Raw genomic sequence first — 13,955 nt, forward strand, 5'->3', positions numbered from 1 at the left:
ACCTTCTGTGGTCCTAAGATGGTTGTACTCCCCCTCCTGGCACTCATGAAGATTCGTTTTTACCATAGCAACCATTGCTATGGCAGCTGGGATAGCAATAATAGTTTGAATGACTGGCTGATTACAATATCTAATTGTCTCCTTCTTGGAGCAGTAAGTGCTTGAGGATGGGGTGAATTATGCAATGTCATGAATAAGCATTACTGAATTGCCTCCTTCTTGGAGCAATGAGTCAGTGCTTGAGCATGGGGTGAACTATGGAATGCCATGAATATACTGTACATCACTGAATAGTCTTATTCACCTTAATTATCATAGTTTGCCATAAATTTAAAGGTTTACCCATCAGAAACTGCCAAGAACACACTTCCTCATATATCCTTCACAAAGACTAGCAGGGGGTACTCGGGGGGGGGGGTGGGGTGGGGAAGACTTGGGGCACCCCCATTTTTTCCAAAATTGCATATGGCCCCTACTGGCAAATAAAATGTGCACCTTTGATGAAGAACTGTCTTTTGGATATCTTAAGCCTTTGCTAATTTTAATATTTAATTTTAATAATTTATTTTTAGTCTGTACATGCATATTTTAAAATGGCTCCCCATATCTTTTTGTAGCACGGATAACAATAAAAATCTCAATAAATAGTATTGATAGCATACTAACACATCATATATAATTATATAAGTGATATGGCCGGTGTGTATCGGTTTATAGCATAACGAGTGGTGGTTGTGGAATGAGAAAGTGGCCCTCTGATGTTGTGCCCCCCACTTTTTGGAAGCTTCCTACCCCCCCTGACAAAGAGGAACATTTCCTGTGGATACTTCCAGGCGAGGAGGGTATGTAGAATTGGGTGTCCTATGTTTCTTGCTCATGACAGCATCTTTGAAAACCAACAAGTACACTTATGAGCACTAACAGCCTTTACATTTAATCTGATGAAGAGTTGTGTTTTTTGTCGATATAGATACGATGGTGGACTACTGAAGGGAAGTTACCTTCCAGCAAACGAATTAAAACCTGGCATCATGAAAAAGAATCGATAGCTGTTTGTATGTATTTTATTTTCCAAGCTTCTTGGCATGAACCACAAGCAATGACACCAGACTAACAGAGAGAGAGAAAGAGAAAAAAGAAAAAAACTAATAAATATATTAATAGCAAAAGATAAAATACAATCAATCAAGAAAAATCTTTTCTCGGCTGGATCTAACCGGACGAACTTTGAAAGAGATAAAAATTATCACTGATTTTACTAAAAGAAAAAAAAACCCTTAAGAAATCTAGAAGGAAGAAATGTAATTCTTTGATGTTAAAACAAACCCTTCATTATCTTCAGGGAAGTAAAAAGAAAGCATTTTGATTGGGTAGCTATACTTTGTTTTTTTCTTTTAAATTACATATCTTTAGGCACACTCTCTGTTAATAAAGGTAGCAACAAAAGCACATGAAAGGCTTAACAAGATAAGATCTTCAACCCAAATATATCTGACACACTCAAATTCCCAAAAGGGGTGAATGTGTTCAGTGAAAGTTTAATGAGCCACTCCACTACAGTGAGCCACTCCAGTGTGGATCGGATTGTACAAAGGTCATTTGCTGCGAGTATTTTACTAGGTCCAAAACTCGCATGAGTTGTAGAATTGCCATTTCATAAGATAGAAACAGTAGCTTTTATATTTAATTTTCATCCCTCAAACATGAGAACATGGCAACAGATTGTCACCTGCTACAATGGAACTGAATGGAAAATATAATATGGCAAAAATACTACAAAAAGTATGGAAAGGACAAAACACATGCCTTCATTTCTGTAACCCTCCCCTACTTTCCAGCACAAAGAATGCAAGGCATCATTATCCTTTCCTTTAGAGAAAGAAAGAAGAAGATGAAGATGAAGAAGAAGATGGAAAGAAAACACTACTTAGCAACAAGAGTTAGTGTAAACAGTTGTAACGAACATAAATAGATTATCCAAAAGACACCCAAGGCTCAACCCACCCCCCCCCCTCAAATTCAACAAGACTCTTTGAGTTTCTCCTGAAATTCTGTCAGTATTTCCAGGCAGTCACTGTATCTATTTTGTGATTATGCCTGCAGAAGTTATATATGGTTACATATGTATGTACCTGGATGTTATCCATTGTTGGCCAATATATGTACCTGCATGTTATCCATTGTTGGCCAACATATGCACCTGCATGTTATCCATTGTTGGCCAACATATGTACCTGCATGTTATCCAATGTTGGCCAACATATGCACCTGCATGTTATCCATTGTAAGCCAACATATGCACTTGCATGTTATCCAATGTTGGCTAACATATGTACCTGCATGTTATCCTGCATGTTATGCATTGTTGGCCAACGTATGTACCTGTGACATGAGGCTGACAGTCAAGTCAGCTCCATGAGTCGGTTAAGTATCCACAGCCGAAGGCAATGGACTATACAGTGCATGTCATGTGAACTGTACATCTGTATAATTGCAACAGTTCTCAAATGTTGTTATCTTCAGCTACTGAAAGCATAAGAATTAAATATGAAATCTGAGCAACCTTGTTGCGGTGTTTCCCAATCTTCTGCCGCAAAATTTAAAGCCTCCACTTTGCCGCGGGCTTTGAATTTATTCATTAGGGTATACTTACACAGTGTAGCCAACTCCAGAACTGGAAAGTGGTACAGAGTAAGGGACAATCACTTGCAGTTTTCAAACAGAACGGAAATGTTTAATTTGACCAAATACATTTAACATTGGTAAGTAGTTAGCATTACCAATGCCAAAGTGTTACACATCTCAGAGTAACTACTACCCTCTCAATCCCACCCCCCTGCCCCCCTTTTCCAGCTTGGCCTTTTTTCTGCTCCCAAGCACTCAAAATAAAACAAACGACAAAAACGAGAATCCTAAAATGTAGGACAACACACCCCTGAAAGTTGAAATAATGATAAATACAAAACTTAAAAGTAATTTAGTCAGCAAAGGATAGAGAGACAAATAGCAGTACAGGTAAATATGCTTATAAAGCACATTTAAAATGGGATCAAATGCTTATTAAAACCAAAGTATTCACATGAACCTACCACTTGGTATGGAAGCCTTGATTAGAGTCATCAAACAAGGTTTTCATGATTAGACTCAATCTTACACAAAAATACACACATGTAAAAACAGAATAACTGCCCACCCCACCCCCCACCCTCTAAAAAGAAAAACTCCAGTGTTAACACTTTTTACAAAATTAAAAATGTATTATACATAAATTGTAAGGTCTTTTAACAAAATAACGGGACATTGGTTAATGGAACTCGCACCCAACAATTAAAAAATTCAAATTACAAAACAGAAAAACAATGTACAGAAAGAACAATGCTAACCAAGAACAGAAAACGTATTCCATAACGAACCAATTCTCTGATGTATCATGCTTAAATGAGTCAACTCATAAATCTGTCCAGATAGTCCACATCATGAGTTGCATATATAAAACTGCAAAAAAAAAAAAAATTGAAATTTTTAAGAAAATTATATATTGTTCACACATATGAAACCCCGATTGTTATTTGTACATTAATGAAGAGGAAAGAGAATAAGCAATACTTGAATAACTCCCTCCATATGCAATTACAAAGAACTGCAAGGTAGGCATTTGTTTCTATTTCATTTTGAGAATTTTAAATAGTACAGTTGCTTGTCACGTTCAGTCTTTTGTTTCTATTAGTTCGCTAACACTTCTCTGCCCAGTTGTTTTACAAGAACCAAATACAATTAGTAAACTTTTCCGCATAATTTCCACAAAAAATTGTACTATCACTGAAAAGGATGCCTTCCCTATTATAACTCTAATACCAAAAGTTTGTCTCCAGTTTGTCTCATGAATCAGGCGCACTTTAACTATACCATGTTTTGTTCACATATATGAAATCTGAAGTTGATCTTTGGTCTCATTAAAGTCTATATTTCCCTTTTTTTTTTTACAGAGGACTAGCCTATGGATTCCTAAACCTGAAATGTCCTCATACCTGACTGTTTTGAGGTCCCGTCACAAGCTCGATAGGATCTACTCCCAACAATATTAACCAGCTTACATAGCAAACACAACAAATGGAGTGAACAGTGACTAAATTATGCACAACCATGAGAGCAGCATATGGAAACTAATGATTTTCATGTTTACATTTCAAAGGCCACTTAAATATTGTGTAGTCAACGGTAAGACATTACTCTAGTTATATTTTCATGCTAAAAGTGACACAACTTTGTAGTAATCTATGCCTTTTTCCAACAACAGTGAATTGACAATCTTTCATTTTTGTTTTGTTTTCCATCTAATGGATTTCCAAGATATTTCAGCTTACAAAAGACATCAAGTTTACCCAAACTGTTTTGACAGTTTTGCTGGACTGATTCCTGGACTCTATCATAACATTTATATAGCCACAGAATGATGATTGCTTTAAAGCAACTTTTCACATTACAAAAATGTGAACAACAGATCGAGGTTCTCTCTTGTACAAGGCTTTGTCTGTAGAATGCACTATTTACAACTTAAGATGGTTCCAGTTATAAATCCTACAGCATATTACTCAAGATATGACTGCAATTGACTTGAACAATGAAAGTAAGATTTCCTAAACTCCAGAGCTATGGTCGAGTGGGTTAAGGCAGTAGCACTAGAAGCAATGAAACCTAGAATCTGAGAAGTTGAGGGTTCAAGCCGTAGCCATCTTAAGTTTAGGTAACTGTATTTCATCTTGGATTCAAGCCGTAGCCATCTTAATTAAGGTAACTTTATTTCATCTGGGGTTCAAGCCCTAGCCATCTTAAGTTAGGTAACTGTAGTTCATCTGGGGTTCAAGCCCTAGCCATCTTAAGGTTAGGTAACTGTATTTCATCTGGGGTTCAAGTCCTAGCCATCTTAAGTTAGGTTACTGTAGTTCATCTGGGGTTAAAGCCCTAGCCATCTTAAGTTTAGGTAACTGTCTTTCATCTGGGGTTCAAGCCCTAGCCATCATCTTAAGTTAGGTAACTGTAGTTCATCTGGGAAGAAATCCTTGGTATTCACATGTATATATGAAAATTCAAACAGAGTTAAAACTGAAGTATGGACACCGGGCCTCCTGTGTAATTTACATGCCAACCAGGTTTCTTCAACACATACATGTGGCTGCTTTGCATCCTACAATATCTGCCTTCACAGTCTGATATTTTTTTCCAAAATTTGTTCAAAAATATACTTTTCGCTTCACTGTTCGAGTAATAATCTCAATGATCTAACATTGTTGTGGGATTTTCCTTAGAATAATACTGAAACTTAACAAATTCAATGCAATATATTTCTTTAAAGCATATCACTTGCAAATAAAATGAAAATATGAGACCATTTTAACATATGAGCAGGAAACAAAAATAAAGTCTTAGTTGGATTTTACCCTAAAGTTTTAACAAAAGGCACAAATATAAGTCAATTTATCTGGAGTTCTTTGAGAACAATGGAGATGATCGTTGCTATTTCATTTGATAAAAAGGCAATAACTGAATGTACGCATCATTAATACAGACTATTCTGGCAAGAGTCTGTCTAAGTACATCATAAGTTTATCATTTTTCTTTTGTTGCATACACTATACACAAACTCATACATAACATATATTAATATATGTATATATATATATATATATATATATATATATATATATATATATATATATATATATATATATATATATATATATATATATATATATATATATATATATATTAATATATATATTAATATATATATATATATACACATATATATATATATATATATATATATATATATATATATATACATATATATATATATATTAATTGTAGTGAGTGGGAGAATCCATAACAGTGAAAAAACTTCCAGCCTCCACTTGGATTCAAACCCGGCCCTCTCACTTTATATGCTGACACCCTGACCTATACTGTTTATATATATATATATATATACAGATATATATATATAATAATGTGTACCCAAATTTTTTTTATCAGCCTGACAATACACAGTTCATATTTTGTATTGAGTTGGTTGTTACTTCATGAAAGGAATTACCACCTTCAAAAACAAGGGTTATCATAATGTGTCTTAGCGGACACCTTCGTTAGACATTTTCAACCATATTTTAAAGGGGCAAGATCTTAAATTGGGACTTCTTCAAATAGCAGTATGGAAAAATGTTCTCTTCCGTACACCACTGGTACATTGTCTAGCACCAGAAAATTGGATTAAGCTTTATCCCCATAGACACCACTCCCCGGTATTTAAGAAAATTAAATACTCTACTGTACCAGCAATAAGAACAAAAAGAAACCAAAACCAATTATACACGTTGCTAAATATTGTAACACTCCCTTAGGAAATCACCTCCTTAACAATAGAAAAAAAGCTGTTATCATTTAATTGCGGACATGAGATCAGGTTGCACCTTCTTCAAATATCTCTTCTTTTTTTTGACAAAACTTTGTTGCAAGGCTTATATTCCCTGTAGGGATTATTTTATCTGTTAAATTCATTTTTATTTTTAAAGTAAGCTTTGTAAAATAATACTTTCCAAAGTGATAAGCCACATTTCTCTCCAAGTTTCAGAATTACCAGCATTCTTATTGATGGATCTCTCCGAACAGTGATGGTGATATAAAAATAAACGCTGCATTCAACCAATGACGGTTAAGGTGAAATTATTGATGTCTGAGAGACAAGCAGAGAGAAGGAAAAAGTCTCCTTTCTTGCGTTCAAGTATGCATATATATATGTATATATATATATAGAAAATGAAATCTAAGTTTGCAAAGCGTAAGAAAGAGAAAGGGAAAAAACAAAAATTTCCTCAAACTGAGGATGAGACACTATTTCAGCTTGATAAGTTCATCATAGGTGAGAGTTTGGTTCGGCGTAACCAATTGTAGGCAAACAGCTGATACAAATCCGTACCGCCCATTTTATGAGCCAGCACGAACACTGCTAAGGCAATTAAACACTGATAACGGACAATCACTGAAAAATACAACGCGAGGATGGTGAACACCGTGAAAAACCCCCAAAAGAATAAAATTGACACCAGATTTTTCAAGTGTGACCTGGCTACAGTCTGTCTGTAAGTTGCATCCTTTGCAGGTGTGATGGAGTTGCCATTTTGTTCAAGCTTTCCGTTCTTGAGATGACTCTGTCCGTTGACTTCTTCTCCTTCTTCTTCCTTCACGTTTCTACTTTTCTTCGCTTCTCCTATGACCTCTGCCAGGCTCTTCTTTTCCACGTAAAACTGTTTTAAATGGTTCTCCTTCTCAGCCCACTGATCGACACACCACTGTTCTAGTTCCTTCGTCTCGGAGGGAAGTTCGTCCAGAGAGTATCGTTGCATATTAAACTCCACTTTATAGGGGAAGTTTCCACTGAAAGGGTCAAACTTGTGCGGAATCCTGTCTGGATAGCCCACAGTTATGTTAAACACACTGTCGATAAGATCAGCTGGGAAGAGAGAAAACAAACAACAGATGCACTAAAAGCAAACTCTGGCAATAGTCAAATCAAATGTTAAGAAACATCAGTATATAGGATAATTTATGTATTTACCCAGGACACACCTCACTGAACACCAACGTACCTATTAAGTCAATTACACAATGCCGGACCATTTGAAATAGGGAAACACGAGGGGAAGAAAGCGTATTTCCATCTTTATTATAAAAGCAGAGTTTCAGTGAATGATTTCATTAATGTTGGCTTCTGGAGATGTTCAGTTCTGGAGTGTTCCCATTCCAAGTAAAGTTACATGGTTGGAATTCTCTAATGTTGAGTTCTGCAAGACTCCAGTGTTCCCATGCCAAGTTAAACTAGACAGACTTAATTCTCTAATGGTGAGTTCTGCAAGACTCCAGTGTTCCCATGCCAAGTTAAACTAGACAGACTTAATTCTCTCATGTTGAGTTCTGCAAGACTCCAGTGTTCCCATGCCAAGTTAAACTAGACAGACTTAATTCTTTAATGTTGAGTCCTGGATGACTGCAGACGTCCCATTCCAAATTACGTTTCAGTACAGTTATGTGAAATGAAGGTGTCTAATTATGTTGAGTTACTGAGATTCCAGAGTAGTTGAGTGGTTAAATCTATTGAGTTATATGACCGCGATGATTTGCCTTCATTCCCGAGGTGTATCATCAGGGATTCTAGCAATCCTTACATTTTGCTAGCCTCTCTTGGTTGTTTTATGCATCACTCTTGACAGTTTCTAGCCTACCACATACAACTACAATGAAAATACTCCCACAGTTACTTTATGTAAGTAAAAGTTATGTAAGTAAAAGCAGCACAAAGTAGCTACTGTAAGTTTACTAACATTACTGACCTTCATGTTCGTAACCTACGGCAAACCACATTTCAAGTAAGAGATCAGTTAGCTAGTGGTAGCCTTCCTGAGACACCAGGTTGCCATGGTAGGTGTCAAACATGTACGTACACAACCACATACATGTGCACACAGATACACATATAAATACATATAGGTTAATACTTGCCTGCGTATGGCAGATCACCAAATATTATGATACAGAAGGTATGTATACACATCCATACCATACTGCCAACTAAACAGAACTCACCATCTCGAAGGTACTTTAGGATAAATGCAAATCCAGTGGTTCTTGGGTGTAACACATATTCATAATGGGGTAAACCATTCTTGTCTGCATACTGGTTACTCCTCTTCTTTGAGGCCTCACAAAAGTCAGTACCTGAAAAACAAGATAGCAACATTGTAAGGAATGCTTCTTAAAGGGACATTCTTAACGGGACAAGTGGCTGCAAGTTGATTGCTTGATAAAATTATTGAAAAACTTTCTGCATCCTTTAGTCCAAACCACATCCTAATAGCACTTTATATGGCAAAGATATGACTTTTGCAAATTTGGTGACTGCATCTGGCAATAGCAGTGTGAATGAGCTTCAATGAGGTATCATGGCAATTCAGCTGAATTTCAGCTGAAAATGTGTGTTTTTGTTCTTCTTTGTCAAAAATATTGAACAATATAACGCCCGAGGAAAAATAGTATGTTCCACACTTTGTTGCGTTTTAATGTAAATTCTAAGTACAGAGAACCTTCTTAGCTGAGCAAACTTTTCAAAAGTACCAGGTTTCAAGGATAATGAAACAAGAAGATTATGACTGGTAAGTAAAGTTTCGGAGAAAATTTAGCCATTTTGACATCACAGACCGGCCACTGTGGTCCACTCCAAGACAGAATCGAAAATTTTATCCACTTAAAATTGGTTCCATTCAATCAACCATATCTTGAGTTAGGGACAAGATTTGCAATGGGGTTTTCAACTAGCAGTATATACAATCATGTTTTACTTCTTTTTTTTTTAAAATCTTTTCCATTTAAAGTGTCACATGGTCTGCTACTGGAATATCCCTTTAACCAGATGCCATGCTAATGCTCAGGAGGAGCAAAACTTGTCAAGTTGTGTTTCACTTTTTGGATGGAATATTTACATCTCTTCTTGGAATTTCATTAAAATTTTGAAATAGAGGAACTCTCTCAGTAAGGGAGTACCTACAACTATGAGAATTACAATAAGTAGCTTCACTACTACTTTATAGTTTTACAGGTCAAATGAGATTCTAAAAGAGATCAGAAATAAAAGAACACATAACATCACAATATAGTAGATAGGTTGAGGTAACACAATAACTGGATCGAATGTTTCATTCAGTTTAACATAGTAATGTAAAAATATGATATTCCTGTTGTTTCCATACTTTACAAATTAATAGTTATTAAAATGAGCACTATTCTGGATTTAGATTTTCTATGCCATCAACTGTTTTTTACTTCAAAACTGCAGAAAACATGATAAAATATATATACAACAAAAATTCCTCTCAACAGACTTTTGGTAAGAAAGTTGAGGCAATAAATTAAATTTCTTATTAATTGGCTGGTTATTCAAATGACAGTAAAGTACTGTAATGTCTAGAGCATATTTTGTCTGTTACAAAGAATTGCTATAAAGTATCTTAAATCCAAACAATTGATCCTTCTTATGAGCTTAAAAGGTAAAATTCACTCTTACAAATGAGCAAACACCAAATAAAGTCAGAGATCTGCTTACAAGGACAGTGGCTTATTCCTCATCTTGCTACTTTGTTGATGCCAACCAATGCAAATGAGGGTCAACATATGGTGCAAGTTGAAGTAAAAACAGGACATATATATTTGGCATTCTTTAATTCAATCACACTAACCATGCATATAAAATTAATATCTTGCCAATATCCAACTTTACATTACCTTCTGGGAAGAGAAGAAACTGGCCACCATAGCTCAAGTTTTTATAATATTTGAAGCATTCTTCCAACCACGGTTTATCCTTCTCCCACTTCCTTGCCAGAAAGATGTAGTTTCCCATCTGCATGGCCCAACCTAGAATGGGAAAGGAAAGGTTTCTCATGATTCACATATTTTAACCTTTAAAGAGGCATTTATGTACACTTGTACATTCATAGCAACTGTACCAAGCTACAGGGGGGGGGGGGGGGTGGGAGAGGGGGGCGAGAGAATAGATGCATCTCAGGCACCAGCTGGCATGAGTTCATCCAGAGATTATCGTTGCATATTAAACTCCACATTATAGGGGAAGTTTCCACTGAAAGGGTCAAACTTGTGAGGAATCCTGTCTGGATAGCCCACAGTTATGTTAAACACACTGTCAATAAGATCAGCTGGGAAAAGAGCAACAAACAACAGATGCACTAAAAGCAAACTCTGGTAAAAGTCAAATACAATTTTGAAGACATCAGTATAAAGGATAATTTCTATATTTAACCAGGACACACCTCACTGAACACCAACATACCTATTAAGTCAATATGGAAAACACATGAATAAAGCAGATTTCCATCTTTATTACAAAAACAGAGCTAACACATCAACTAGTGATGTACAATTCTTAACTAGCCATTCATCAACAAGCTTTACTGAATGATTTCTTTAATTTGTCATCTTAATGTGTTGAGAAGTTTTACAGTACAGGCTGTGACAGCCACAAATGCCAAAGAATTTGACAGTATTTTATACATAATGCTACCAGATTCAATAATTCTAGTTTCTCAAATGCCAACCAGAGGCTATCATCATTCTAATTTAGTTAAAGGGCATCCAAAATTCTAATACATAAACAGCCATAATAAAGAGCCATGTATGCAAACAACCCAATACAGAGTGTAATATGTATGCAGTACCTTTAACAATATTACTTTATTTATCAACAAAGGACACAGCAATAGTGAAAGGTAGTACTGAATGTAAACAACCACTACAGAGCCTTTTGTGAAGCCTTTTGATTTATAATATTCCTCCAAAAATGTAGAGGGAATGAGGGGGGAGGGGGGGGGGGTGAGATGCATAATGGAGAAAAGAAAGAAAAAAAAGAGAAGATTTTACAGAAAGATACAGGAATATATAGTATTAATCAATTGACGTAGCACAGAGGCCAGTAGGCTGAAAACATGTTTCATAAGGTACATCTCCTCTTGTTGTTACTCCTTCATGTAGCTACATCCACTGGCACCTTAACTGATCATGTGTAAAATATGTTCATCATCATAACTTATCAAAGTGACTCAGCTTTCAGAAAAACGGACAAAAGCCTCCGGCGGATACATGTATTAGTTACAGAACAGTAAGTAAATACTAACATAACATTATATTCACCTTTAAGCAAACTATGTGTGTCCTGCTTAATTTAACAGCATTTCCCACATTTAGCATTCGGCTCAAATTTGCAAATGAAACTGCCGGCCTGTCTAAATGGGAGGCCAGTTTACCAAGGAATGCCTCAAGTTTTGATTGATGCATACTGCATGAGGATAACAATCTTTTACTTGCTTTGACAAGTCAGAGCTCTATGATTACCAAAAAAAAAAAAAAAAAACCCAAAATTTCTTTCCATCTGAATAATTTCTCTGCCTGAGAGTGTGAACCAATTTGTAGACCACCTACACAAAAATCAAAAATAGTCTCCAGGTAACCTTCTCTGAGAAGACAAACAACACTGGAAGTGTCCAGGTCAATGACGGGTTTTGCTCCAGCTATATATGAGCTACAAATTCATCACAATGTTTTCACAAATAAAAACCACTTTCGGTAAAATAAGTTTTAATATTTTTTGCTTTGGAGGTTAAAGTAAGCAAATAGTTTCTGGAATATTTGGACTAAATGAGACAAATTTTAGTCTGTGAATATACTGTTTGAAAATCAGCAAAGAAATTGAATATATGTTGAAATAAACAAGGCCATGGCAAAATATGAAAACAGCAAATCATTAGGAACAGGGCATCATTAGGAACAGGGCATATACTGGCATTAGCATGGGGTTAGATGTCTATGGAAGGATGCAGTGGTGGGAGCAGGGAATTCTGTGTTTAAATCATTGCTCCTTGCAGGAGGATATGGCTAGGATGTGTCTCATTCTCTTGAAATCAATAAGAGAAAGAAATACTTCACAGTGTTATCATAACTAAAATTGTGCACTTTGCTTTGTCTATTATTTATACTATTACTTATAGATATAAATACCTACCCAATGTTTAAAGGATTGGTTCAGTTGTCATACATGTTTATGTTATATGAAAGAGGACAATAAAAGAAACACAATGGTGAAAAAACTGTTCAAATATCTTTTTCGGTTAAAGAGATATTCAAGTGTAAAGTTTCATCAGATTGTGTAGAAACTGCTGAAATCTGACTAGCTGTGATGTCACATCCTCACATTCCTGAAAAGTCTTTGTTTTTTTCTCTAAATATTTTGTGAGATTTCATGACTTTCAACCAAAAGATATGTCAGGAGATCTCATATTTGTCAAAGGAAGTATTTGAGATTAAACATCTGAAGAATTTTTGATTATATTATTTTGAAATGTGTTAAAAAATGTAAATAATTTTAAAAGAAATATATTCACAAATGTTAAGAAAGTGAGGATGTGACGTCACACCCTCACAGTAAGTCTTTCTACACCAGTCGTTTTCAAAAAATTTTTGATATCTTCAAAGTGTCATATCTCCTTAACAGAGCATGCTATCATGGTAGTTTCTTCATTGTTCTTTTTGTCTTTTTGTGCTCTTTCATACAAAATAGACATGTCAAACACCTGTACCAATCCTTTAATACTCTATCAAGTACAATTAAATAGTTTGATATAGTACCTGGTCAAGGTAAATTTCTCCATATGAAGCTTACAGTCGATTAAAGTTTACAATGACCTACCGAAACCAGGTACAATGCTGGGTCCTCTTTTAAGTATAACCTTCTCAGTTTTGACTGTTGTGTGATGCATCAGGACCTGGAAGAAGAAGAGCCAATCGAGCATGGTTCGGTGGTTCATAATCACCAGCATCCTCTCCTTCGGATATAATAGATCTCCAGATGTGATGACTTGGACATCAAACATGTATTCTAAGAACAAGAAAGAAAATAACGCAAATAGTATTTAAAAAAAAGAAAAGGTAGCAATGTAAAATAATTGGTGGAGAAACGTTGCATTTAACCATGCTGTGTCTGGCATATTTAATTGTACATACCATCCAATTTTTATACATTTCCCCCTCATCCATTCTTAAAGGTAATACTGAAACTGATAATTTGGCTAAATTTAAGAATTTTCCGCCTGCCTTGTTAGTTAATTAGGCTTACATACAGCCTTTGGCACATCTGTCCTTTTTATAGACTATGTATTGGTCAGTCAATAGTACAACTCTATATATAGAAGTAGTACACAATGAAAGATCCAAAGTTAATGTAGCACTGATATGAAAACTTGCAAAGACGAAAAACTTAACAAGCTGCAGATCAGTGCAAGGTGTCATGAAACAAACACAAAATCATAATTATACACAAACAAAGTAATGATAATCAAACT

The 13,955-nt window shown here is 35.5% G+C and overlaps 1 protein-coding gene and 1 long non-coding RNA gene across 2 annotated transcripts; both read right to left on the reverse strand.

Annotated features, from left to right (window-relative positions):
- Positions 1-1,046: 1,046 nt before the first annotated feature.
- Positions 1,047-2,465, reverse strand: LOC139970843 (uncharacterized). Its single transcript, XR_011794232.1, has 2 exons — positions 2,337-2,465; positions 1,047-2,234 (listed from the first exon to the last, which is right to left on the reverse strand). It is a non-coding gene; the product is annotated as an uncharacterized lncRNA (long non-coding RNA).
- A 3,582-nt stretch (positions 2,466-6,047) lies between these two features.
- LOC139970723 (lysocardiolipin acyltransferase 1-like) lies at positions 6,048-13,529 on the reverse strand. The gene is made up of 4 exons (XM_071976670.1): positions 13,304-13,529; positions 10,330-10,461; positions 8,638-8,769; positions 6,048-7,507 (listed from the first exon to the last, which is right to left on the reverse strand). The coding sequence occupies exons 1-4, from the start codon at positions 13,485-13,487 to the stop codon at positions 6,894-6,896; spliced, it is 1,062 nt and encodes a 353-aa protein (XP_071832771.1). The 5' UTR covers positions 13,488-13,529; the 3' UTR covers positions 6,048-6,893.
- Positions 13,530-13,955: the final 426 nt, after the last annotated feature.

Source organism: Apostichopus japonicus, chromosome 8 (genome assembly GCF_037975245.1).
Source record: "Apostichopus japonicus isolate 1M-3 chromosome 8, ASM3797524v1, whole genome shotgun sequence".
NCBI classification, from domain to species: domain Eukaryota; kingdom Metazoa; phylum Echinodermata; class Holothuroidea; order Aspidochirotida; family Stichopodidae; genus Apostichopus; species Apostichopus japonicus.

Excerpts from the sequence above, each read along its gene's own strand:
- LOC139970723 (XM_071976670.1), bottom strand. The coding sequence starts at position 13,487 with ATGTTTGATGTCCAAGTCATCACATCTGGAGATCTATTATATCCGAAG. Across the intron at positions 8,770-10,329 it reads GTTTCTTCTCTTCCCAGAAG|GTACTGACTTTTGTGAGGCC; the intron begins GTAATGTAAAGT and ends CTTGTTTTTCAG. Across the intron at positions 7,508-8,637 it reads CCTAAAGTACCTTCGAGATG|CTGATCTTATCGACAGTGTG; the intron begins GTGAGTTCTGTT and ends CTCTCTTCCCAG.